The sequence below is a fragment of the Vitis riparia genome, chromosome 13 (assembly GCF_004353265.1).
Source record: "Vitis riparia cultivar Riparia Gloire de Montpellier isolate 1030 chromosome 13, EGFV_Vit.rip_1.0, whole genome shotgun sequence".
NCBI lineage: Eukaryota > Viridiplantae > Streptophyta > Magnoliopsida > Vitales > Vitaceae > Vitis > Vitis riparia.
In genome coordinates, this window is record NC_048443.1 from 25,389,026 (window position 1) to 25,412,584 (window position 23,559).

Consider the following 23,559-nt stretch of genomic DNA (forward strand, 5'->3'; position numbering starts at 1 on the left):
GATGTCGAACTCCTGATTTGCATTGAACAGAAGGTCTAACTACAAACCCTACTTGAACCCAAGTCCTTCAGATTCCTTGCCTCCTCCAAATAGATACAGGTGACTATGTTTAGAACAGTATAGCTAACGTCCAGGGCTTCAGAATATTTCACAGGTACTGGTGGAAGTGGCTATCAAAGCTGGTAGATGAGGTTAGAAGCGTTCCATGATATCCTTGTTCGAGATCTCTTAGCATTCATTCCAGCAGCTACCGTTTTGCACCCTTCAGTAAACATGGCTCGGGTAAGGACTGTAGCACAAACGGTACCCTCTCTTGCTACATTATTAATGGTATTTGCTACCAGTTTCACAAGGCTTGCACAAATATTCTTGACTGTAGCATTAAGGCTCGAACCTCAACCCTGAATCTGAAGTCTTTAGCAGTATGGTTCCTTTTGTTGAATTTCGTCAATCTGTTCCAGCAGCATAGTACCATAACTCTTTTGGGTGGGTAGTATTCCTGAACTGTTTGAAACATATTAGAAATAGGATAACTAAAGTCGATTTCCAAAGTCCATACAATCTGAAAATTCTCCCATAATCCAGCATCTTAAATGGGGCTTTCAATTCATTCAACAAAACCTCTGGATTGTGTGGATGCAAAGGGCACAACTTTTGAGTGCCAGCAAATACGTCAAAGAGGGACAACATGCCTCTGAACAGCCAGCGTAACCATATTCAACCCAACAGGTGCCATAATCCAGCCATTCGCCATTACAACATGAGCTTCAACTTGGAGCGCCCTCTCATTTTGATGAATATACTCCACTGCTCGTTCAAAAATCTCTTCATGGCAAGTGGCGATATCTTGAATAAATTCATTAACTGCTTCAATAACGTCATGCTTCAGCTTCCGACTCCTTAAACTTTTATCAGCATGTTTACTTTTCCCTTTAGAATCACCACCAGAAGAAGAACTTTGAGAAACAACTGCTGAGTCAGGCTTGTCTTCAAGAAGAGTTTGTGAAGAATGAGGACGCAGAGTGCTTCTGGCAGCAACAGCCACATTTAAGGCTCCATCAAACCTCAAGGACGCAGTGAGTGATGAAATCACTTGAGAAACCAGGCGATTGAGATGGGCGTAGGTTGGGCGCTCAATGTCAAGGGATCGCCTGCAAATGTCATAGATTGCTTCATTGTCCAGAAGCACAACTACATCAGTGTGCTCAAACAGGGAGTGGGTTGAAAGGACACTGTTATAGGGATCGGCATTACTGAGCTTTGGGATAGCACAGTTACGTAGAACCATGCATGGGAAGAAATATGGGAATCATGAGCGATGAGATAGGTATTATAAAATGGAAACGTGGTGTAGAGAGATAGTGGGTAAGAGTGATGGAAATGGATGATGAGGGTGAGTGACAGGGCGTTTGCGTGAGGATTCACGTTCATAGGGAATGGAGAACAAATGAGTGGGAATGCATGAGGAGGAAATAAAGGAAGGTGGTGAAGTCCAGTGGGTAAGAATAATGGAGGGATGACATAATGGAGGTGCAAGCTGCCGACAGTGAATGCTATGACATAAGGTAAATTGTCTGTGGAGACCAAGGCACTGTGGTAATCAAACTTACAGAGAGGGAAGTGGGTTTATGGGTATGGTTAGGTTTGGAGAAATAAAATGGGTATGAGAAATATTGGTGGATGAAGGTGATGAGCATGACGGTAGGATATGATGAAGAACAGTGTGAGAGGATGTTTGGATCTAATGGAGAGGGAAACTTTGGTGAGTGATCATGCATAACTTTCCTCCATTCTTCTTCAGTTGCACCAATGCCAAATCCATATCAGCCAAGGACCCTTGACAAAATAATAACTTAAATCCCAGTGTTGACTCCTTGCCTCTGAAGCATTCCTTGCCCAAGGTAGTCAGGGACAGTTCTGGTAACAAAATTATTCACTTGTTCTCCACTAGGACTTAAAAACTTTGAAGAAACTGGCAGTGACAAGACAGCACAAACCAACTTTGTTCCAGCCTTGCCCCAGATATAACCTTCTGTATTCTTCTGTCCCTCTTCCTGGTATGATCTACCTTCATTTACCCAAAAGTGTGGGTTGCCAACATACTGCATTCCTGCTGACTCATCAGACGCGTCGAAACCAAGACAGTCAATGACATAGACAAATTGAATTTCGGCCAGCACCACCACATCCCTGCACCAATGAGCAATGGATTCCACTTCCGACGAACCAAACAGAAATGAAAGAATGAGGTAATGGGGAATCTAGCAATCACAACTTCAAAATGAGTCTTCAGGGAATTCTTTCCAGATTTTTATTCCATTACCTCGGCTGAATCAGCTATCCCATGCAACTTTCCTCAAGAAACTTCTGGGCCATAGAAACCAACGCATTTATCCGAATCTTGAACTCTTCATACTCCCTCTTCACTCAGACTTTAGAGACCCATCGAAACACGAGGAGCATTCAGCAAAGATGATGTTTGGGTCCAGATTAGTGCCCTCGTCCAGAGCACAATCAATTAAAGGTTTATTGGAAGTCTCTCAATAGGCAATAACGTCATGTCAAACAATGGCCAATGCCGCGTGGAAAATGAGGAGTGCTTGATGAGCAATATGGGTCAGGTTGATGGTGATACACCTATGGTATGGAGGATAAGAGGAGTGTGAGGTGGTGATCGGTTTAGTGGGCATGAGGATATGGGTATGTAAGATGGTCTTAGCTAATGAAGACAAATAGGGTATGGGCATGGTGATAATATGGAGAGAGAAAATGGGTTTGAAGATGAGTATGGAAGATAGAAGGATGAAGGGAAAGTTTAATGGATATTTCAGTGATAGTGGGTATCAACAATGGATGAAAGCCAAGGTAACTACTGTGGGTCCAGATGATACCAATGTCCCTTTCTTTCAAAAGCCATCAAATACTCTCGATGTCATGGTCAGCGCCACCCAGATTTCGGCAAAGCTGAAACTGAACGAGAGGAAAAACAAACACCAGATGCTGACTATGGCATTGTGGGGCCCTGCTCGCCATTGGGATCCCAGTTTAATAGTGATCTTACGAACCGATGTTATGGAAAGACCCTTGCTGATAAGTGTATCTGCTATCCAACCTCCAATGTGTGCAATCACAGCCATGGTCGACCCGGGTGACGAAACCCTCCCAAGATCAAGTTCAGTTCCAAATGGAGTAATTCTTATCAAACACAACCTTGTAGATGCTGCAGATGACACTGATCCCAGAAGACAAGCCCTTGACATTGTCACGCTTGTTATTATTGACATCTCTTGAGCCCGAGAAATATTCTGTTTGCTTCCCCAATAAGTTTTAAGAAAAACAACTCCTGACACCAGCAACTAGTTTTCATTTGAATAAAGTAAAAGAGCAAGCCTCTGGTATTGCTTCTTGAACTCCTGGATGTAGGCACTGAGTGCGTGTGGACCATACAGTGTGGAGGCACCCTCGTATCTCTGCATAATGGCCTCAGCTTTCTCCAATGATGTCGTCTGGGAACAACAGTTGGTGGCTGGTAGTTGATACTGCACTTTGGCATCTTCTGGACCGAGCCATCTCCAAAACAGCTAAACATTGATCATTGGGCAGCACGCCATATTTGGCATTAATCCTCTTTGCTTCTGCCTCACCAGAATGCTCTAGTTTCTCATCAAGGTTCGCATTGATAATTGTAGGCCCAGGCTTTCTTGTCAGCATGACATCATTAATTTCATCATTTGTTCCTTCTTCTCGCAAATTCAATTCAGCATCATCAGTAGTTATAGCTCTGGCATCATCAGAAGACTCTTGTTTTGTTTCGTTCTATCTCGGAAGTGCCTAGATTCATGAGATCTTTCTGACCATCCTCTGTCTTCTCTATAGCCTTGTACCCATATTCTTGCCCTTCTTCATTTTCATCTTCTGCCTCTCCCAATTCAGAAACATGCTATCATCAAGCTGACCCAATTTCGAGACATAGGTATGCATGCATTGGCCTTCACTAAAGCCCTTAAGGTCAGCCAGGGACTTGAGAAGGAATGGGAAGTTGAAGTTGCTGGGAAAGAGTGGAGTTACTATGCATGTGATAGTCAGGATATCATGAGTAGTCAGTTTCCAACGGTTCCATATCACATAGTCCAAAAGAACCCAATCCAGCCAGTAGTTATAAGAACGGCTATTATTGCCGTAATTACTGCAGTGGAAATAACAACCACATACTGATGATGCTCCGATGCAAATGGCTGTAATACAGGCAAAGAAGAGGGTCACGTCAACCTTGCTGATTGTTCAAATGCCATCAAACGAACCAGAAGTTGGAGATTCTCAACAACCAGATCATCTTGAGTCTGAATGAACTAAGAAAATTCACTGAGAGCCCTCACATAGCTTCTTCAGGCCGGGATGAGAAACCAGGTGCATGGCAAGGATGAATACCAGAAAACAGAGGAAGATGGAGAAACAGAGCATAAAAGAAAACAAGTAAATAAAGAAGATCTCAGAAAATCCACTTCATGAATCATCCATGGATCTTCCGAGCAGGTGAGTAAGCCACATCAAATGTAGACACAGACATGAGTCTTGAACATCTCATCATCACAAATGGAGGCAAAGCAAGTTAAAATCATTAATGACAAACATAAAGGCAGGATTATCTCTCAACAAACAAACCAGTGGCCTCCAATATCCACCCCAAACAGCATAACATCAAAGAAAATGATAGCAATCTGAGGAAAAACAGTGAATGGGGAGAAATGAAAAGATTGCAGAGTTTATACCTGAGTCCTTCAAACAAAAAATGCCTACCAAAACAGAGAATCTCTTCTCTAGCTGGAAACTGCTTCCCTCTAACCAGCCCGTAGCAACCCTCCTTCCACTCAAAAGGCAATGGAAGCTCCCTCAAAAATGTCTCTCTCAACGGCTATGAAGAACCAAAGCTCCCCAAAAAAAACAAAACCAAAGCTCTCTCCTCCTCAAGCCTTTTCGAATCCTCCCGAAAAATCTCCAGAAATATGCTCTCCCCCTCTGCAGCTACCCCATCTCTCTTGCAGCTTTTCTTTTCTTTCTTTCTCCTCTCTCCCGGATTTTCCTCCTAACAGCCTCTGTAGCCACAGCCACCCCAAAAGCACCACTAATCTGCAGAATCACTTTTCTCTCTCCCGGATTTGCCCCTCTAACAGCCTTTAGAACCTCATGCCACCTGTCAACCTTCCATTGGCACTTCAAAAACACCATGTGATTCTGCACTGTCCTCTCAAAAGAAGACACGTGGTTGAGCAAGGCTCTTCCACGTGGCAAAATTTGCAACTGCAAGAAAGGCCCCTAAATGGGGGTCTACAATATGCTTGAAGAAAATTCAGCCACAATTGAAGCACACCAAAATCAAAGATTTCCTAATATATTTATTTATTCTTATTGTCATTATTATCTAGCTGACCAAAAAAAAAAAAAAAGAGTATGTGCAGCAATATAAGGTTTAGAGATTGAGAGTGATGACAGATGAGGAAACTTGTTTCTCCAAAACTAAATAAATAAATAAATAAAAACAGTAACTTGATCGGTTCTTCTCAATAATTCTAACACAAAGGAAAGAATGAGAGTGATTGATTTCTAAAATAATAATTTTTTTATTTTTGATCTTATTTAATAATAATAATAATAATAATATCCATTCTAACATTCTAATATGACCTAATAATGACTTATAAGCTTCGAAATAAGTTACAATGTAGGCAGAATATGCCATGTATTGTTGAGATATTAAGAATGCTTTCCTTATATCATTATTTCCTTATATCATTTAGTGTTTAGATATTAGGAAAGTTAAGATATTATGAATATTGAGATATTAGGAAAGTTGAGATATTAGGATATTAGTTGTTATTTCCTTATATTATTCTTTCCTTGTATCATCTTTTCCTATTCTTAGAATGGTGATTACCCTCTATATATACTCTGTACATGAACGAAATAAAGTATGAATGAAAAACTATCATTCATCAATTTGAAGATGTATATCACTGAAATTCTGCTTAATAAAGAATAAAACATTACTATATTTATTATAAAACACAACATGTCAATTTGTTGGTTAATTAAAAAAGAACCAAAATGCAGGTAATAACAACTTTTAGGAAGAGACAAAAGCCACAATGGGGCTCCTCACTTGGTGAATCCCATCATCCCACACCAAAGAACCTGATATCACACCTTTATCTACTGCTGCACCAACCGTCATAGTGAAGGTCTTCTTCTGGCCAAGGGATTTGAATGAAAGAACGCTTGGTTCAACTTTGACACTAAGTCCTGAAGGAACCGCCAAAATTGCCTTGTAAGTTGAGACGGCTGATCCAACATTAGTGACAGTTCTAGTGAAAATGCGAGTGACAGTTACCCCAGACTTAGTAGATATAGTAAAAGAAGGGTAGTTTAAATCCCAAACTGTCCCATTCATGGTTGCAGAACAAGTGCTTTTATCTCCTGTGATAAGCCGCAAGTGCTTAGTGCTATAGCCTTGCCCGCATAGAAAATTGACATAATTTGCCTCTCCAGCATCATATATCAAACCAGGATGTACAGCCTTTACAGGATCTATATGGCCTGCCCCATATGCAAACTCCATGTCTGTGTTCGTTTTAACACTCATGCGAGCAGCTGCAAACAATGGAAACATGGGCATTAGTTACCTACAATGGTTAAATATATTTCTTCTAGATATATACATGTATTTTCCTAAGCAACTTCAACAGAGAGTCATTCTAATTCTTTTCTATTATGTTGAAGAGTGTAGAAGAATGATTTTTAATTCAATTTTTATACTTCTTTTTTTTTTTTTTTTTTTACAGAGAAATGAATGTTCATGAAGCAAGTCCCAACAATGATTTAGAAGTATGTCATATGGTTATTTCAGTAATCAAAAGAGATTTCACATTTTTTTTTCTTCAATTTCAGGTTCCCAACTAAAAATGCTTGTGGAGCAAGATGATTCTTCTCTAAAGCCTACTTTCAAAAGTGCTCTTGGATTCTTACCAGTTGTCATTAGAGCAGACTTAATAGCAGCAGGAGACCATGTTGGGTGAAATGACTTAATGTAGGCAGCAGCTGCAGACGCATGTGGACAAGACATGGATGTCCCAGAAATTATATTGTATGGAACTACTCTTGTATCCCCTTCTTTCCCTGTTACAGATGAAGCTTCTGTCCATGCTGCAAGAATGTCCACGCCAGGTGCAGTTAAGTCTGGCTGCAAAATATTAAGATATTGTGATTTAGAGAGAAAGCGGAGTAATCAAAGAACCAGAGGAAATTAATTAGCAGAATTACCTTGAGAATGTCACTTGTAATAGGGTTGGGGCCCCTTGAAGAAAATGAAACTACAAATGGGGCCAATTCATCTTTAACCTCAACACTCTTCTGTATAATTGCCATGGGCTTGCTGTTTATATCAGGAGTGCAGGAAAATTAGAATCATTTATGGTTAACCATAGAATCACTGAGACAAGAAAGGTTATCAAAACTGGAAATTATGAGCTTCAAAAATACCTAGTTGAATTTAAGTAGTGATGAACTTTGCCACCATCTCTTGGGTCCAAGTAGGATGCCGGTAACGCGTAAATGTAGGCAGAATCAGAGTAACCTCCATCTTGCATTACCGTACCTACAGCTCCGGCGGCAATGGCTGCCTTCCCACTAGTCAACCAATCACACAGTACAATTTTACCATCTACCAAAGACTTGTCCAAGGAGTCCTCAGAGCAATACCTGCATTTCATGATAAACTGTGATGAAAGTATTAAAAAATAACTGATGAATGCCATTTCAGATTCTAATCTTTTTTACCTTGAATAAGAACTATCATAACCTCCTGTAGTATTTGGGGCATCTCCACCATAAATAATAGGGTACATATCATCCATCTCGAAAGTATTTACAGAGACTCCCTACATCCACCAAAAAGAGGTTTTGTTAAACTATCCTTAAAAACTTATAATGTGTATAAGGTACCAAGAACCTCAAAAATAATCAAGTGGTGACAGTTAACTCAAACTCCCATGTTAAGGCCCCAGCAATGTAAGTTCAGCTAACATTCTAATACTAATTAATTAGAACTATTTGGAATGGGACAATTAAATCCCTCTTATATATGTGTGTGTGTGTGTGTGTATGTTGGCAAAATTTACAGATAAATATGCATATATATACATGAAAGAAAAGCATGCTTACCTCATAAACCTTGTTGTTTCCCAACTTGACTTTGGTCACAAACTTTCTGTCAATGGTGCTAGCAGCAACTGAGAGAGACCAAGGGGAAAAATTTGTTATAGTGGCAGGATCTGGACCTGTGTTGCCAGCAGAGTTAGATGTAAGTATCCCATTCTTCATGGAATGGAAAGCTCCAATTGCAATTGAATCTTCAAAATAATCGTAAGGATCATATCCCCCAACAGAAAGAGAGATAATATCAACTCCATCCGCAATTGCATCATCAAACGCTGCAAGGATATCAGCATCGGGACAACCATCATGCCAACATATCTTGTAAACTGCAATGCGGGCTGAGGGAACCCCTCCTCTAGCTGCTCCTGAGCCAAGGCCTAGTAAGCTTGCCCCTCTAACCAAGCTCCCAGCTGCTGTGGATGCAGTGTGTGTCCCATGGCCAAGTGAATCTCTTGGTGATTTAATATCTGTTGGCCCTAGTTTTCCATCAGTTCGATAGTATCTAGCTCCTATAATTTTACTGCATATCATTACATTTTTTGTTCAGTTGCATTCGGATTATTCTGTATGTATCTCTACTAGTGGCGCATGTAGCAGATAAAATTATAGTGGCAAAAAAAGAAAAATGGAAAATGTACTTGTTGCAAGTGAAATTGGATGAGGTTTGGCAAGTGCCCTTCCATTTGCTTGGTTGTGGACCAAATCCTTCGTCGCTGAAACTAGCAGACTCGGGCCAGATCCCAGTGTCAAGCATTCCAATAATAATATCGCTTTCAGTAGTTGTTCTTTTAACTTTTTGGGGGAAGCCCATGAAGTCCCATGACCTTGTCGTGTGGAGTTGCTTCTTTCCATTTGGGAACACAGACACTACCCCCTCTATCCCTGAGTATAAACAGTTACAATCAAATTGATAAACAAGCATAGGACAGTTTAGAGCAATGTCTTGAGAATCATGATTCACCCACCAGAGAGTTTCTTCTTCTCCTCCATGGTCAGCTTTGCGACAAACCCATTGAAGCTTCTCTGGTAGCTGTGGAGCAGATATTCCGATGCTCTACTGTAGAATGCAGTTCACTGGAGAAGTTAGGCCAGCAGTTAATATAGACTATTATTAGCATCCTTTTTTCTTTGTGTTTGTATGTGTTCTCTTGTTGTATAAAGAGAATCTTTGGTATTGCTTCAGTGATTATGCTGAGCGGATAATTTTCATATGTCAAAGTTCCATTTTGTCACAACTTCTTGGAAAATTTGATGCCAATAATATATTTAGTAATAATTTGGATTGATAACCTGCCAAACACTTGTTGTAGCATGTTAGTATGAAGAGTTGATGCTGAAATATCACCCTTTGGAAGGTCCCCCATGTACACTATATACTCCTGCAACCACAAGTTCCTTAGTATACATCAATAAACACAATAGAGTGACAAAATATAAAAGAACATGGCACCAATGACCATAAAAGAGACTAATTATCTACCTTTGGATCTTCTTCAGAAGTTGCGCTGCAGCATATAAGCAGAGTGCAAGAGAGAGTGATCAAAAGAAGCCATGAAAGAGGAGAAGCCATGTTGCCCATTGGGAGAGTGTCCGGAACAGCTTGAGGCTCATTCCTTATTCATGAAAGTAAATAGGCTTTTATAGTAGAAATACAAAGAAATTGATCCAATCCTCCCCTCCTCGGCCTGCCCAACAACAAAACCGTCCAAAGGCGGCTCTAACAATGTGTTTGCAAGGGTGACCTAAGTAATCAATCTAGCGAATATATACTTTCAAAATACAAACAGCAGGGAATTTTTTTGGTATATTGATAAAGTGATCAAACGACACAAATGTATGAACCCTTGCTTTCCATTGCTTTTGATAATTTTTTTTTAATCAATCTCGTCCTTCAGTTATTACAAGTATATTGTTTACTGAATCATTCTTTGTGAAGGATGGCTAAGATCGATCTTTTCCACGATGGGTGTATTGGGCTAAAAAACTCCATAGGGGTCTTCATCCACCAAAGCAAATGAAATGACACCTATTTTATTTTTAGAATTCCGCGGCTTCAATGCCATCAGCTTACAATTTATTCATCAATTTCTAACTTATAAATATCACAATTCCACCCTTTTGGCAGAATGTTGGAAAATTTTGTTACTATTTTAATTCATCATTAACAAATGGAGCGATAAATCGCGTATCAAATGCATAGAATAAAATGTTATATAAGTAGATAATATAAACACAGCACAAATCAATTTTAGGATATTTAAGAAAAATATCCATTTGTTTTTTATTGATTTATGATTAATTTAATTTAAGTATATGATAAATTGTAAAGGGTCGAGGATATATTTAAAAAATGTTTTGGAAAATATTTTTTGTTCCTGAAAATAAAAAATATGTAAAAACATATTTCACAATTGCTTTTCATATTTGAAAAGTTGTTTTTTGTGTTGTCATATTAGTGTTTTTGAGGATGACTCCAAGGATTTGTTTGTTGTCTGTACTCGAAAACAATTTTTAATTTTTTAGAACACAAAAACAAGAAAATAGGTTTGTCAATTAAAAATAAAACAAAATAATTTTTTGTTTTTTAAAATAGAAAATAAAATAACATATTTTAATTTTTTTATTATTATTTTAAAAAATTATAAAAATATAAAAATGATTAAAAGTAAAATAATACACATAAAAATTATTTTTAAAATATATTTAAAAAATAAATTTAAAAAAAAATCTGAAAAATATTTTAAAAAGCAAATATCAAATAGAACCCACGTTTTCATATGTTTTTTACTCCGTTCAAGGGAGAAAAAACACAGACCCTCAAATCCGCACCCAAAAGAGAAGAAGGTCAATAGCGGGTTGTGAAGATATGAATGAGAGGAACAAGAAGGGGGTTTGGTCTTTGACGGCTCTGATTACTTTTTGGATGAGGTTAGGAGCCTAGGGTGTGGATGTTGGTAGATTTGGGGAAAGGGGGGGACGGATCCGACGGAGTTCTTGGGTTTCCTCACTGTAATAATGGGTCTCTTTTAAGGCTTTTTAAACGAGAGAAGTTGTGAAAAGTGAATAAGTGAACATTTGGATTGGCACGTGATAGTGTAAATTTTGAGGTAAAAAAATATGGATGGAAGATAAAAGGTAAAAATAACATAAGATAAAATATAATTAATTGCATTTTTATTTTTTATTTTTTTTAAATTATGTTTATTTCTAAGGTAAAAATATTTAAAAATAAATCTATAAATTATTTATTTATAATATTAAGTTAATAGAAGAAAACACCACATTTAAAAAAAAACATAACTTAGAAACATTTTTTGTTTTACTTGTTTTATAAAACTATCTTTATTCAATCACTCAAATAAATTTTATTATTTTTTTATGATGGAGTAGTATTTTTTAGAATTTAGTTTTCAAATGTAATTTTGTTTCCCAAAACATTAAAAAAAAAATTAAAAAAATTAAAGTAATTTTCAAAAACTATTTCTAAAAGCACTTCCCAAATAAAAATTAAATTTTATCCTTCTACAATCTTAATAATATTACGAGTTTATAAAAAGAAGTTTTAAACAAAAAGTAAGTACATTCATTCTTGAAAAAAAGCAGGGCTTTTGTCACAATTGCAATTCGAGCTACTTGATCAAGTTTATATTTAATCATAGCTCGACTGAAGTAAAGAAATATACAACTTCAATTTAATCCAACCTAATTCCTAAATTTAGGTTATGTTTGGTTTGGTTGGACTTGGAATAGGTAGTGTAAGGTTAGCTTCGGTTGAATGCACCTACAATTATTTTTTTTCTTTTATATATTTTATATCAAAATTAAAATATAAATAGGACAACATTTTAAGATAATAATAAAAAATTAAATATTTCTAATAAAATAAAATAATATTTGATATAATTAAAATTTGAGTTTTTCTCCTTATTTTTTTTTAAAGTAAAATAAATATTGTTATATGAAATATATAAATTATAAATATTATAAAAATATTATTTTAGGTTTATTCAAGTAACCTAACCTTATAGTGATTACTCAAATTAATCGAAAAATCAATTTAGATTTGAGCTTTGGGTCAGACCAATCTTCCCAAATTACACCCTAATATTTAAATAAAGATTTAGAGAATAAAATATTAGAAGAAGATGATGCAACAAAGAAGAGACACAAGTGTCTTTGAATTGTGAGGTTTGATTTTGGTTGCCTATTAACTTTGAGATATGAATACTTTGAATTAGAATGTAGAAAAGTTTCAGCTATTGAAGAGGTAATTATCAAACTTTACATTTTTGTAATTGAAAATGTATGATAAAATCTAGGCTATTGAATAAAGCTATAAACCTTGAGACTAATGCACAAAGGAATTAGATCAAATACAAAGGAAAGGGACTGACCTTGGCATAAGGAAATGAGATTGACCTTGTCATAAAAATATAAGACCAATATATACACATGGTTATGACCACATTGATCACTTTTTTTGGCATGTAACACCAATTTGATGGTGTAACTAGACCCTTGGAATGCCAAGGTTATTATCAAGCATTGATATATATTTGTTTGCAAGGGCTTTATTATGGGAGACAATGATTGAGTTGTAATCTTAGGGCTGAAACAAATAATTGATTTGTTATTAGCAAGACTAGAGGAAGAATAGTTTAGTTTCTCTCTCCTATTCTATGGTGTGATGAAAGAAGTTTGTAATGGTTTAATAATGATCATTGAGATTGATTACTATTTTGTTTGAAAGAAATTTGCAATAGTTTAATGGTGATCAAGTCGTCAATATATTTACCATTACCAAAGGTTTTACTTCTTGGTTTCTATTGTTATAGGTCAAGTTCATATGTACTTTCAAATTACAAAAATATGGAGAAGTAAAAAAGAAAAACAAGGCATGAAATGTCATGCATGTACTTTCAACAATAATTTGTTATATCAAAGATTTTTTAAAAAATGAAAAAAAAAAAGGTCATTTTGTTATTCTTATATGATTATTATTTAAGTCCGTGTTTGGATAAGATTAGAATAATTATAAAATTCTTATTTTATTATTATTTAAATGTGTGTTTCAAGAATAATTTCACCAATGGCAAAGCTGTCCTTAAAAACTCCAATTCTTTTAAGTATCATGCAGGAAAAAGAAAAGGGTGAGAAAAAATAAATAAATAAATGAGATCAATGCTTTAAAATTAAAATCGAACCAAATCGATTGGTCTAATATGAATCATCGATCTATGAAGGTCTATCATCATACCAAACACATCCACACCAATTAGTTTACATTGAGAATAGAAATGCAAGGTATTTATACAAGGCATTTAGTTTATAATATCTAAACACATGTAGTTTATAAAATTTTTGGATGTGGGATTGGTTATAATATGAGGAAAAGAAACTCTGCAACTCAATCTACGGAGGTGTAATTAACAAAATGAGTAGGGTAGCACTAAGCTATGAAACTCTTAGGTAAGTGTTTTAGTAAATTTTTATATATAATGTCCTTTTCAAAATTTTATCATATAAAGCATTTAAACAAAAATAAATATTTACATTTACATTTATTTTTATAATAATTATTAATAATAAATATGAAAATAATAAGAATTAATTAATATAATAATTTTAAAAATTAAAATAATAAAATACATAGATATATAGATAAATTATTACATATTTGTAACATTGTCTACAGCTGAATCATCGATCCAATCATTAAACTGTCAACTAGTAATTTGTTTTTTTTTTTTTGCAATAGCCGGATTCAATTTTTAAAACATTGAGTAAAGTGAGGTGCGGCCTGAGAGAAAAGTGCCAGGGGAGAGCAAACAGAAAAAGAGGCGGCCCAAGGAGAAAAGTGGCTGGGGAGAGTAAACGGCAAAGGAGAAGGGTCCAAGAGAAAAGTAGCCGAGAGAGGAATAAAAGGGAAAGGAAAAGGAATATTGCATTCCACCGGTTCAAGTCGTTCACACGCTTATCCGATTCAATAGCTCAACTAGACCAGTGACACAACCGATCCGATCAAGCTTTAGAAACATTAATAACATTGATTTTTTTTTTTCATTTATTTCCATATGTATAGATACATCTTTTCTTTCAATATGATAGATACCACAACTCTTATGCTTCGTACCAAGCAGCAGGCTTGTCGAATTTTATTCCACGCCATACACAACAATGGGTGACCTCACCTGATGTACACCGTTATCCCACACCAAAGAAGTAGAGACTATGTCTTCAACTATCTGTCCTTCAACCTTCAACACAAAGGATTGCTTCTGCCCGATGGATGTGAATGATAAAATGTTTGGTTTCACTTTGATTCTGAGTCCTTTTGGGGCACCAATAATAGTTGCTTTATATGTGGACACGGCTAATCCAACATTTGTGACACTCCTGTTGAACGTGCCAACAATAGATTCTTTGTTGAAGGTGGAAAGAGCAAAGGAAGGATAATTTAGATTCCAAACGGTTCCATTTGTAGCTTTAGAACAGACACTATGATCCCCGGTGACTTGCCGCAGAGCCTTAGCAGTATAGCCTTGCCCACACAAAAAATTTACGAAGTCAATCTCATTGGCATCGTACACTAGACCAGGGTGTACAGCCTTTATAGGATCAATATTGCCTGCACCATATGCAAATTCGACTTGTGGATTTTTTTTAGCGCTCATGGGAGTAGCTGGATACAAAACACACAAAGGACTTAGATCCATTATTATCACCTCTTTCATAATTTGAAAGGTCGGGAATAAAATTTGGCATTACCAGTGGTCATAAGAGCAGACTTAATAGCGGCAGGAGACCAGGTGGGGTGAAATGACTTGATGTAGGCAGCTGCCCCAGTAGCATGTGGGCAAGCCATTGACGTGCCGGTTATTATATTGTACTGCGCTACTCGATTATCACCTTTTACATCAGAGATGGGAGAAATTGGTGACCAGGCAGCCACAATGTGTACACCTGGGGATGTTAGATCTGGCTGCATGCAGTAAGATCACAAAGTCATCATGAATGTCAAGCTTTTGGAAAGTCTTTATCAACTATTCTCAACATAGATTAAGAAAAACATCCATGCTTTCTCAAATGGGAGATGAAAATGTTGAATTGGGTTTACATGATACAGAGATGAAAATGCCGTGGAATAAGTGAGAAGAAAATCATGAATAATCGCATAAGTTACCTTGAGAAGGTCGTGTGTAATTGGGTTTGGACCCCTTGATGAGAAGGGGGGTACATATGGGGCCAATGTGTCATTAACCTCAGTACTCTTCAATATCGATGCAGTTGGGTCACTGTTTAAATGTAGTAAGACTAAGACTGAGAATATATATATGCCGTACAAATCCTAAACCATATCACTTACATAATTTACAATCATATCCAAATAAAAGTAAAAAGATGTGTTAAATGATACCTTGTTGAATTGATGTAGTGGGCAATTCTTCTACCATCTCCTACACTAAGGCGAGCTGCAGGCAAGGGAAAACTGCTGCTGAAACCTTTGGGGAGTTTATCCACCATCAAAGTCCCAATGGCACCTGCCAAGAATGCAGCTTTCCCACTACCCTTGCCATCGCAAAAGACAATTTTACCCTTCACTAAATTTGGGTTCAATGATTTTATTTTGCAAAACCTGCATTTCAGTAACAAAAGTCTTGTAAACTATCACACATGCTTTAAAATTCAGGATTTCTAACTGCTTTCATTTTCCATTAATTATTTTTCTTTCTATAATAATAAGCACCTGGATGTGTTCCCTCTAAAACCTCCTCTAGTATTCGGGGCATCCCCGCCATAAATCAAAGGATACATGTCATTGAGCTCAAATGTATTTATCGAAAATCCCTACACAAAGGGCAATGATATAACCTCCACCTCCAAAAAATCAGTTCTACATAGTGGTAATTTAATTACTTTAATAGATGATATTTGTATGTGATGGTTATTAGTCCAAAGGGTAAGCAAGCTTACTCACCTTATAAACCTTATTGTCACCTAGTTTCACCTTGGTAAAGAACTTTCGGTCTATGGTGCTAGCAGCCACGGAAAGCGACCATGGGGAGAAATTTGTGATGGAAATAAAGCGAGGTCCCTCGTTACCAGCAGAAGTTGATGTTAGTATCCCATTCTTCATTGCATGAAAAGCTCCAATTGCAATTGGATCTTCAAAATAATTACTGGGTGTGGAACTCCCAGCTGAAATAGAAATTATATCAACCCCATCAGCAATTGCGTCATCAAATGCTGCAAGAACATCAGCACCATGACAGCCATCAGACCAACATATCTTATACACAGCTATCCGAGCTGATGGAACCCCACCCCGTGCAGTTCCCAAACCAAAGCCCATTAGACTTGCCATGCTAACTAAGCCCCCAGCCGCAGTCGATGCAGTGTGTGTCCCATGGCCGAGTGAATCTCTTGGGGATCGTAAATCTTCTCGGCCAAATTCTCCATCGCTCCGGTAGTACTTGGCTCCAATAATTTTACTGCAGTGACATAATTGAAACTTTTGTTAAGGATATTATTTCAACTTTTGTAGCAGGGTATTTAGACACTTTGTCATTAAGATTTACTTGTTGCAAGTGAAATTGGAAAACCCATGGCAAGTGCCCTTCCATTTCCTTGGCGGTGGACCAAATCCTTCATCATCGAAGCTGTCAGACTCCGGCCATATTCCAGTGTCTAACATTCCTATGATAATGTCGCTTTCAAAACTCGTTCTTTTAACTTGTTGGGGAAACCCCACGAAATCCCAGGACCTAGTTGTATGGAGCTGTTTCTTTTCGTTAGGGAAAATCGAGACCACCCCATCCATTCCTGAAACTCCAAAGTTACAGTTCATTTTGTAGCCATAACACGCTGAGTTACTTCAATTGCAGAAAGAATCAAACCCACCTACCCACCCTTCATTTGTTGCATTTCCTCCTCTGTTAGCTTCGCTACAAATCCATTGAAACTCTTTTTGTAACTGCGGACCAGAGAAGTTGATGCCCTACTGCTACGAAAGCATTCATGTGGAAAGTTAGGTACCAGCAAGGATTACAATATCGGTAATTAGGGATATATCAGTATTTCGATTTTACGGATATATCGGATATATTGGGATATATCGTGGATATTTTGAAAAAAATATCGATAAATCTAAAATTAATCAAAATTAATAGAAATGTTAAAAAAAAAATATTATAGAAATGTAATTAAAAATATAATAGACATTTTAAAGTTATTTTATTGAAAATTTTGATATATGCATAATATAATTTATCATATTTGATAATAATATCATATACATTGATAAAAAAATATGAATTTTATAAATGTACATTTATTATTAAATTATATCAAATATTATTTTATAATAACATTGTCATATTCGACTATAATATGTCTAATTTAAAAATATATTTAATATCAAATTATAATCTATTTAATTTAATTATATTAAATGATATAAAGTAAATGATGATATATGATATTTAATAATAATGTTTATAACTTGAAAACATATTTTATATATATTCATTTAATTTGGATATATTTAATAACTTAATAATGATAATTTGTATAAGTATTTTTTATTTTAAAATTTTGATCATTTTATTCAAAAATTAATATTTATTTTATATGTAATTATTATATAGAAGTCACAATAACCAAAATTAATTTATTTATACTCTATATATATATATATATATATATATAATATGTACATTTATTCAACAAAAGCATATCGTAAACATGAGGTTTTGGGGGTTCAAATCCCCCTTCGTTCCATTCCTTTCCTCCTTTTGGGAAAAAAAAAAGGTGTATCACCGATCTAGTAGAGTTTTGGGGGAAAAAAAAAGGGTGAAAATCCACAATAAATAATTAAGAAAGAAATACTGACCTGCCAAAGACTTGCTGCAGCATGTTGGTGTGACTGGCAGATGCCGAGAAATCTCCGGCAGGCTTGGCACCCATGTACACAATATACTCCTGCATCCACAATATGTTTGGTGCAAATCCAGTTTATTAACACTACTCAAGCATGATTTTCTGCGCAAGATTAATCTTAATTTTTCCGCCATGCATACATGTATGGGTTCATGAAATATTGACCAAGCCATTAATTAAGAAAAAGCAAGAGAGAGATGGGTGTTTATTGCCTTTCGAACATCATCCTCGGAAGCTGCTGCAGTACTGTGGGTGCTGAGCAGACTGCAGATGAGAATGAGAAGGAGAAACCACAGAGAAGAGTTTTTTTGTCTTGCCATTAGATGATGATAAGCTATGCGCTTCGTGGTGCTTGGACATGTATACATATATATACTGGAGCCTTCCAATCTCCTCTCTCTCTCTTAATCTAATGTTACACCTTCCTGGACATTTCCAATAATTTGTATTTAAAAAGATAAAAGGAATAAAGAGCAATGCACGGAGGAATACTCAACCATGATTTTCAACACAAGATTTATCTTAATTTTCATGGAATATTGACCAAGCCATTAAGAACAAACAAGAGAGAGGTGGGTGTTTATTGCCTTTCGACCATCATCCTCCGAAGCTGCTGCAGTGCTGTGCGTATTGAGCAGACTGCAGATGAGACTGAGAAGGAGAAACCACAGACGAGAGTTTTTTGGTCTTGCCATTGTAGGGTCAGCTATGCGCTTTGTGGTGCTTGGTCATTTATACATACATGATACATACTTGAGTCCTCCGACCCTCTTTCTCTTTTAATCTTACGTTACACCTTCCTAGACATTCTAATAATTTATAGCCTAAAAAAACCAAATGCAGGAATAAAAAACGATGCCCCATTGAATCAAATGGCGACACCACATGTCAACCACAATAGCAAAGGCTGCTCGACTAAAAGACACTTTCACATCAACATCTACTTTACACCTCTTTCAAGAATTCTATCTTTTTCATGATAGCTTCTTTTGAAAAAGAATTTTATTAAAGTTGTGGATGAAGTTCAAACATTATAAACAAAGGGAGAAAGTATCAATCATCACATTAAACTTCCACTACATTTGATTCCCAAAAAAGTATCCATTAAAAAAAAAAAAATTTTAAATTATTTTCTCCTATTTGATTTTGTTATAAAAATATATTAAAAAATATAAAATATAATTAAAACTAGTTAAAATTTTCTATATTTTAAAATTATTTAATCTTTATATAAAAAAATTAAAATAAGTAAAATAAATTTAAAATAACATATAAAATAATTTATTTATTTTTTTCTTTTAATTTTTCTCTTTATTTTTCTTTTTTTTATATTTTCCTTACAACCAAATATAATCTAATTTCATTCATCTCTTTAGAATTTCATTCCATTATTAGCTTTATTTGATTTCTTTGCAAGGTATTATTACCATTTTTTTTTATGTACCGTCTCAAAATTAATCCTCTTGAACAATGTTGTTTTTTTTTTTTTATAACCATGGATGTCCGAGCCAGCTTACGTACACCTCGATTAATGTCACGGGCCCTAAAGTTAACAACCGGGTAAACTTCCAATGACCTTGAGGGAACTTGAACCGGTGACCATTGGGGTTCTTTAACAATATTTTATCTTATTATCTAGTAGAAAAATGAATTTATTTTTATTTTTTTTCTCATTTTCTCACTTCTTTTTTTTTTTTTTTTTTTTGGAAATTTTTATTTCCATTTTCTTTTTTGTATCACAAACTAGCTAGAGAAAAATCAACTATCACCCAACAAATATTTTTACATAAATTTTATATCTTTCCCAGGAATCCTGCATTTTTGTGCCTTTCATCACCACTAAAACATGTTTTCAACGTAAAAGATCCTTTTCACACAACTTTTTTCCGTAAGAGGCTCTTCCTTTTCAAAAAGTGGAGCTTAGCCATAGGACTTTTATGAAAGTGGTCAAGATGAGGATGGAGTGTAGGAATGGTGGGGCATACACTAATTGGAGTCCAATCCCAATTATGGGTTGAAAGAAGAGCACTAGCTTCAAATTATTGTACATGAAAGAAAATTTTCCTTTATGTAATAAAAATAAATAAATATAATAATTAAGATCAATTAAAAATTCTATATTTTAAAATTTTTTAATTTTTAATTTTTAAATAATAAATAAAAAATAGAAATAATTTATTAGTTTTAATTTTCTTTTTGTCTTTAAATTTTTCGGAAATCAAAAATAGAATTAAGAAATTTTATGCTTTGTACAATGTCCTCTCATTTAATTATCAGGTACCTGAGTCACATGTTGTGTGCCAGCTAACATAAAGTTGATTATGACTCCCCCATACATCACCAATCATCAATAAAATAAGCAGCAATGATGGAATATATATATATATATATATAGTGAAAATGAGTTTCCATGCTGTCATAAAATAAAATAAAAAATACAACTCAGTTTATAAAATTCAAATTTCTTAAAAATAATTAGAATTTTATTCATATTTTAGTTAAAGATATTATATTTAACCAGTATTACTTTCTAATAATATAAGTATTGTCTTTGATTAGTAGATATCTAAAATTTGAATTGTTTTTAGAGATTTTTTATTTTGTGGTTATTTTCATATCAATGTGAGAAAATATACTTATCCCTTTTGTTATCTCATTATTCTAAAGGATTTTGGATATGTTTGAGAATTATTTCTTTCTTTTCTTTAAAATATAAACAAATTTCTAATTAAAAAATAATATTTCATAAATTTTTAAATAAAAATAGATTTTTAGGAATTTGTTTGAAAATATGTAAAGTATATTTTAAAAATAATTTTTAGATATTTTTGGTGTTTTTGCATAAAATATTCCCAAAAATAATTGAAAATATAAATACTTTGAAAATTTTTGTGTCATACATAAGTTCATCGTATCCCTAATAAATAAATAAATTATTTTTTAGAGTAGAATTTTAGCAAAACCAACCCAAGATAATCACTTTAAAGGGTACTAAATTGGGCAATATATATAACAAATATAATGAAAAATAATTACATATAAAGTAAAAAAAAAGTAGGGAATCGAGAGAATTTGAACTCAAGATTTTTAGTAGTTAAATCTTGACTTACATCCACTTTCCTCAAGCTTCAATCAAATGAGAGTTATATTAACAAAGCTTCCAATACAAAACTTCAAGTTTTACATTTGTATTAACCGGATCTAATGCGCACTAATAATTTTCCTTAAGAGATGTCTCTCTCTTGAACTCCCTAATGAAGAAAATTTAGATAGCATAGGATCACATGTTGACATTTAAGCATGCATTGAACGGCAAAAACGGAAACGTTCACCTTGGTTAATTCCGTGAAAGGCCATTTCTTCCTCTTTTCTGGTACTCAGGAAGCTCCTCCAGTGCTTGATGGTGCGAGAATTACAGGTTAATGAGCTCTTCCCTTCTACACCCGGATTCAGTCCAAAACGAGAGTGCGTGCTCTCTTTCATCCAAAGAAGGAAGGAGCAGGGAGCTTACTAGAGAGAGAGAGCCCTTCCTTTTCTTTTATATATATATGTATATAAATAAATATATTCATATATATATCACACACATTATTTGGACCACCACTTGATTTAATGGGCCAGTCAAGTGAATTAGGGTGAGCCCATAAAAAATCAAGCAACAATATGTGTCCAGTCCCATTATGGACCACAATGCAAAAATAAATAACACTGATTTATGACATTATTAAATTGATTATGTAAGTCCACACATAAAAATTCCAACAATCTCCCACTTGGACTACATAATCAAACATTACAACATACACATAATCATAAATCAATGTCCCATAGAATCTCATCAAAATAAATAGCCAAAAGCAATCATACATGCTTCATTGCTTGATTCACAGGGAAATATACAATAATAGCAATCCTTTCAATAATAACATAGTATTACAATACCAAAAAAATGGCTCCCACTAACTTAATACAACCTAGGCTTCCAACAACCCCATTTGAGAACGCAATTATGGGTAAGCCTTTTGTTACTGGATCCGCCAACATACTTTTTGTGGACATGTGTTCAATATCAACAAGAGACTCCGCCACTTTCTCCTTAACAAAATAGAACTTTACATCAATATGTTTGGAGCGAGAAATACTCCTAGTGTTCTTGGAGAAAGCAACTGCTGCGGAATTATCACAAAATAATTTCAGCGGTCTAGAAATGGAGTCAACAACTCCCAAAGCTGAAATAAAATTCCGCATCCACATAGCATGACAACAAGCCTCATAACATGCCACATACTCTGCCTCCATAGTTGAGGATGTTGTAAGTGTCTGCTTGACACTTTTCCAAGATACAGCTCCTCTTGCCATCACAAAAATATAGCCCGTAGTGGACTTCTTATCATCTATGCAGCCAGCAAAATCAGCATCACAAAATCCAACTACATCAAGTATGTTGGTGCGCTGATATGTCAACATTAAGTCCTTAGTTCCTTGCAAATACCTAAGGACCTTCTTAGCTACTTTCCAATGTTGACTCCCAGGATTGCTCAAGTACCTTCCCAACATGCCCACAATAAAAGCAATATCAGGGCGTGTACATACTTGAGCATACATAAGGCTGCCCACCACAGATGAATAAGGAATGGTCTTCATTTCCTCTCTCTCATCATCATTTTGAGGACACTGAGCCTTTGAAAATTTATCACCCTTCACAATTGGCGCTTTAGTAGATTTACAGTTGTGCATATTGAACCTCTTCAATATCTTTTCAATATAGGCTCTTTGAGACAATTTAAGCACTCCATTAGCCCTATCACGAATAATCTTTATGCCCAAGACATAAGAAGCCTCACCAAGATCCTTCATGTCAAAATGGGTTGACAACATGTGCTGTGTCTCAATCAACAAGTCAGGATCATTTGATGCGAGTAGTATATCATCAACATATAAAACAAGAAATATGTAACTACTCCCACTGACCCTCAAATATATGCATCTGTCAACTGTATTCTATTTTACATCCCCAAACATGGAAATGGTGAAGGTTAGGTTTCTTTCCTGACCATAGCTCATAAGGTGTCTAGAAATATGACCTAGGCGTTTGTGCCACAATATGGAAGAACTCAAATTTACTTGGCTTATCAACTCTCAAAACCCAGTCCAAAATGTGCATAGTCATATGCACATTGAAAGACTCAAAACATTCCTCAAAATTATTCCAGTAAGAAGTTTGATGGCAGACAATTGCAGAGTAATACCAGGATTGCTAGTAGCTGGAAAATAGCAAAATTAAGCAATATGCATGTTACTACAAAATCATGCATTTGCTAGTTTCCTTAATTTCTCAATTTAGCAACAGCTTGGAATTTTGAAAATTCCACGGCGGTAAGGACAACCAATTAAATATCACAACCACGATGC

General features: G+C 35.3%; 2 protein-coding genes across 5 annotated transcripts; both read right to left on the reverse strand.

Annotated features, from left to right (window-relative positions):
• Positions 1 to 6,121: 6,121 nt before the first annotated feature.
• On the reverse strand, positions 6,122 to 9,587 carry LOC117927996 (cucumisin-like). The gene is made up of 9 exons (XM_034847739.1): positions 9,499 to 9,587; positions 9,174 to 9,265; positions 8,847 to 9,090; positions 8,215 to 8,728; positions 7,831 to 7,931; positions 7,534 to 7,752; positions 7,315 to 7,426; positions 7,021 to 7,234; positions 6,122 to 6,645 (listed from the first exon to the last, which is right to left on the reverse strand). Exons 1-9 carry the CDS (start codon positions 9,570 to 9,572, stop codon positions 6,122 to 6,124), a joined length of 2,094 nt encoding a protein of 697 aa, XP_034703630.1. The 5' UTR covers positions 9,573 to 9,587.
• A 4,540-nt stretch (positions 9,588 to 14,127) lies between these two features.
• Positions 14,128 to 18,939, reverse strand: LOC117928026 (cucumisin-like). Of its 4 annotated transcripts, XM_034847771.1 has the most exons (11): positions 18,735 to 18,939; positions 18,360 to 18,572; positions 18,101 to 18,189; positions 17,118 to 17,212; positions 16,788 to 17,031; positions 16,187 to 16,700; positions 15,956 to 16,056; positions 15,626 to 15,844; positions 15,392 to 15,503; positions 14,977 to 15,190; positions 14,128 to 14,890 (listed from the first exon to the last, which is right to left on the reverse strand). In XM_034847771.1, the coding sequence occupies exons 2-11, from the start codon at positions 18,513 to 18,515 to the stop codon at positions 14,364 to 14,366; spliced, it is 2,271 nt and encodes a 756-aa protein (XP_034703662.1). In that variant the 5' UTR covers positions 18,516 to 18,572; positions 18,735 to 18,939; the 3' UTR covers positions 14,128 to 14,363. The 4 variants fall into 4 exon arrangements, with proteins under 4 accessions (XP_034703662.1, XP_034703663.1, XP_034703661.1 ...); XM_034847772.1 differs by having other exon boundaries at positions 17,118 to 17,209; positions 18,360 to 18,939; XM_034847770.1 differs by having other exon boundaries at positions 18,360 to 18,939.
• Positions 18,940 to 23,559: the final 4,620 nt, after the last annotated feature.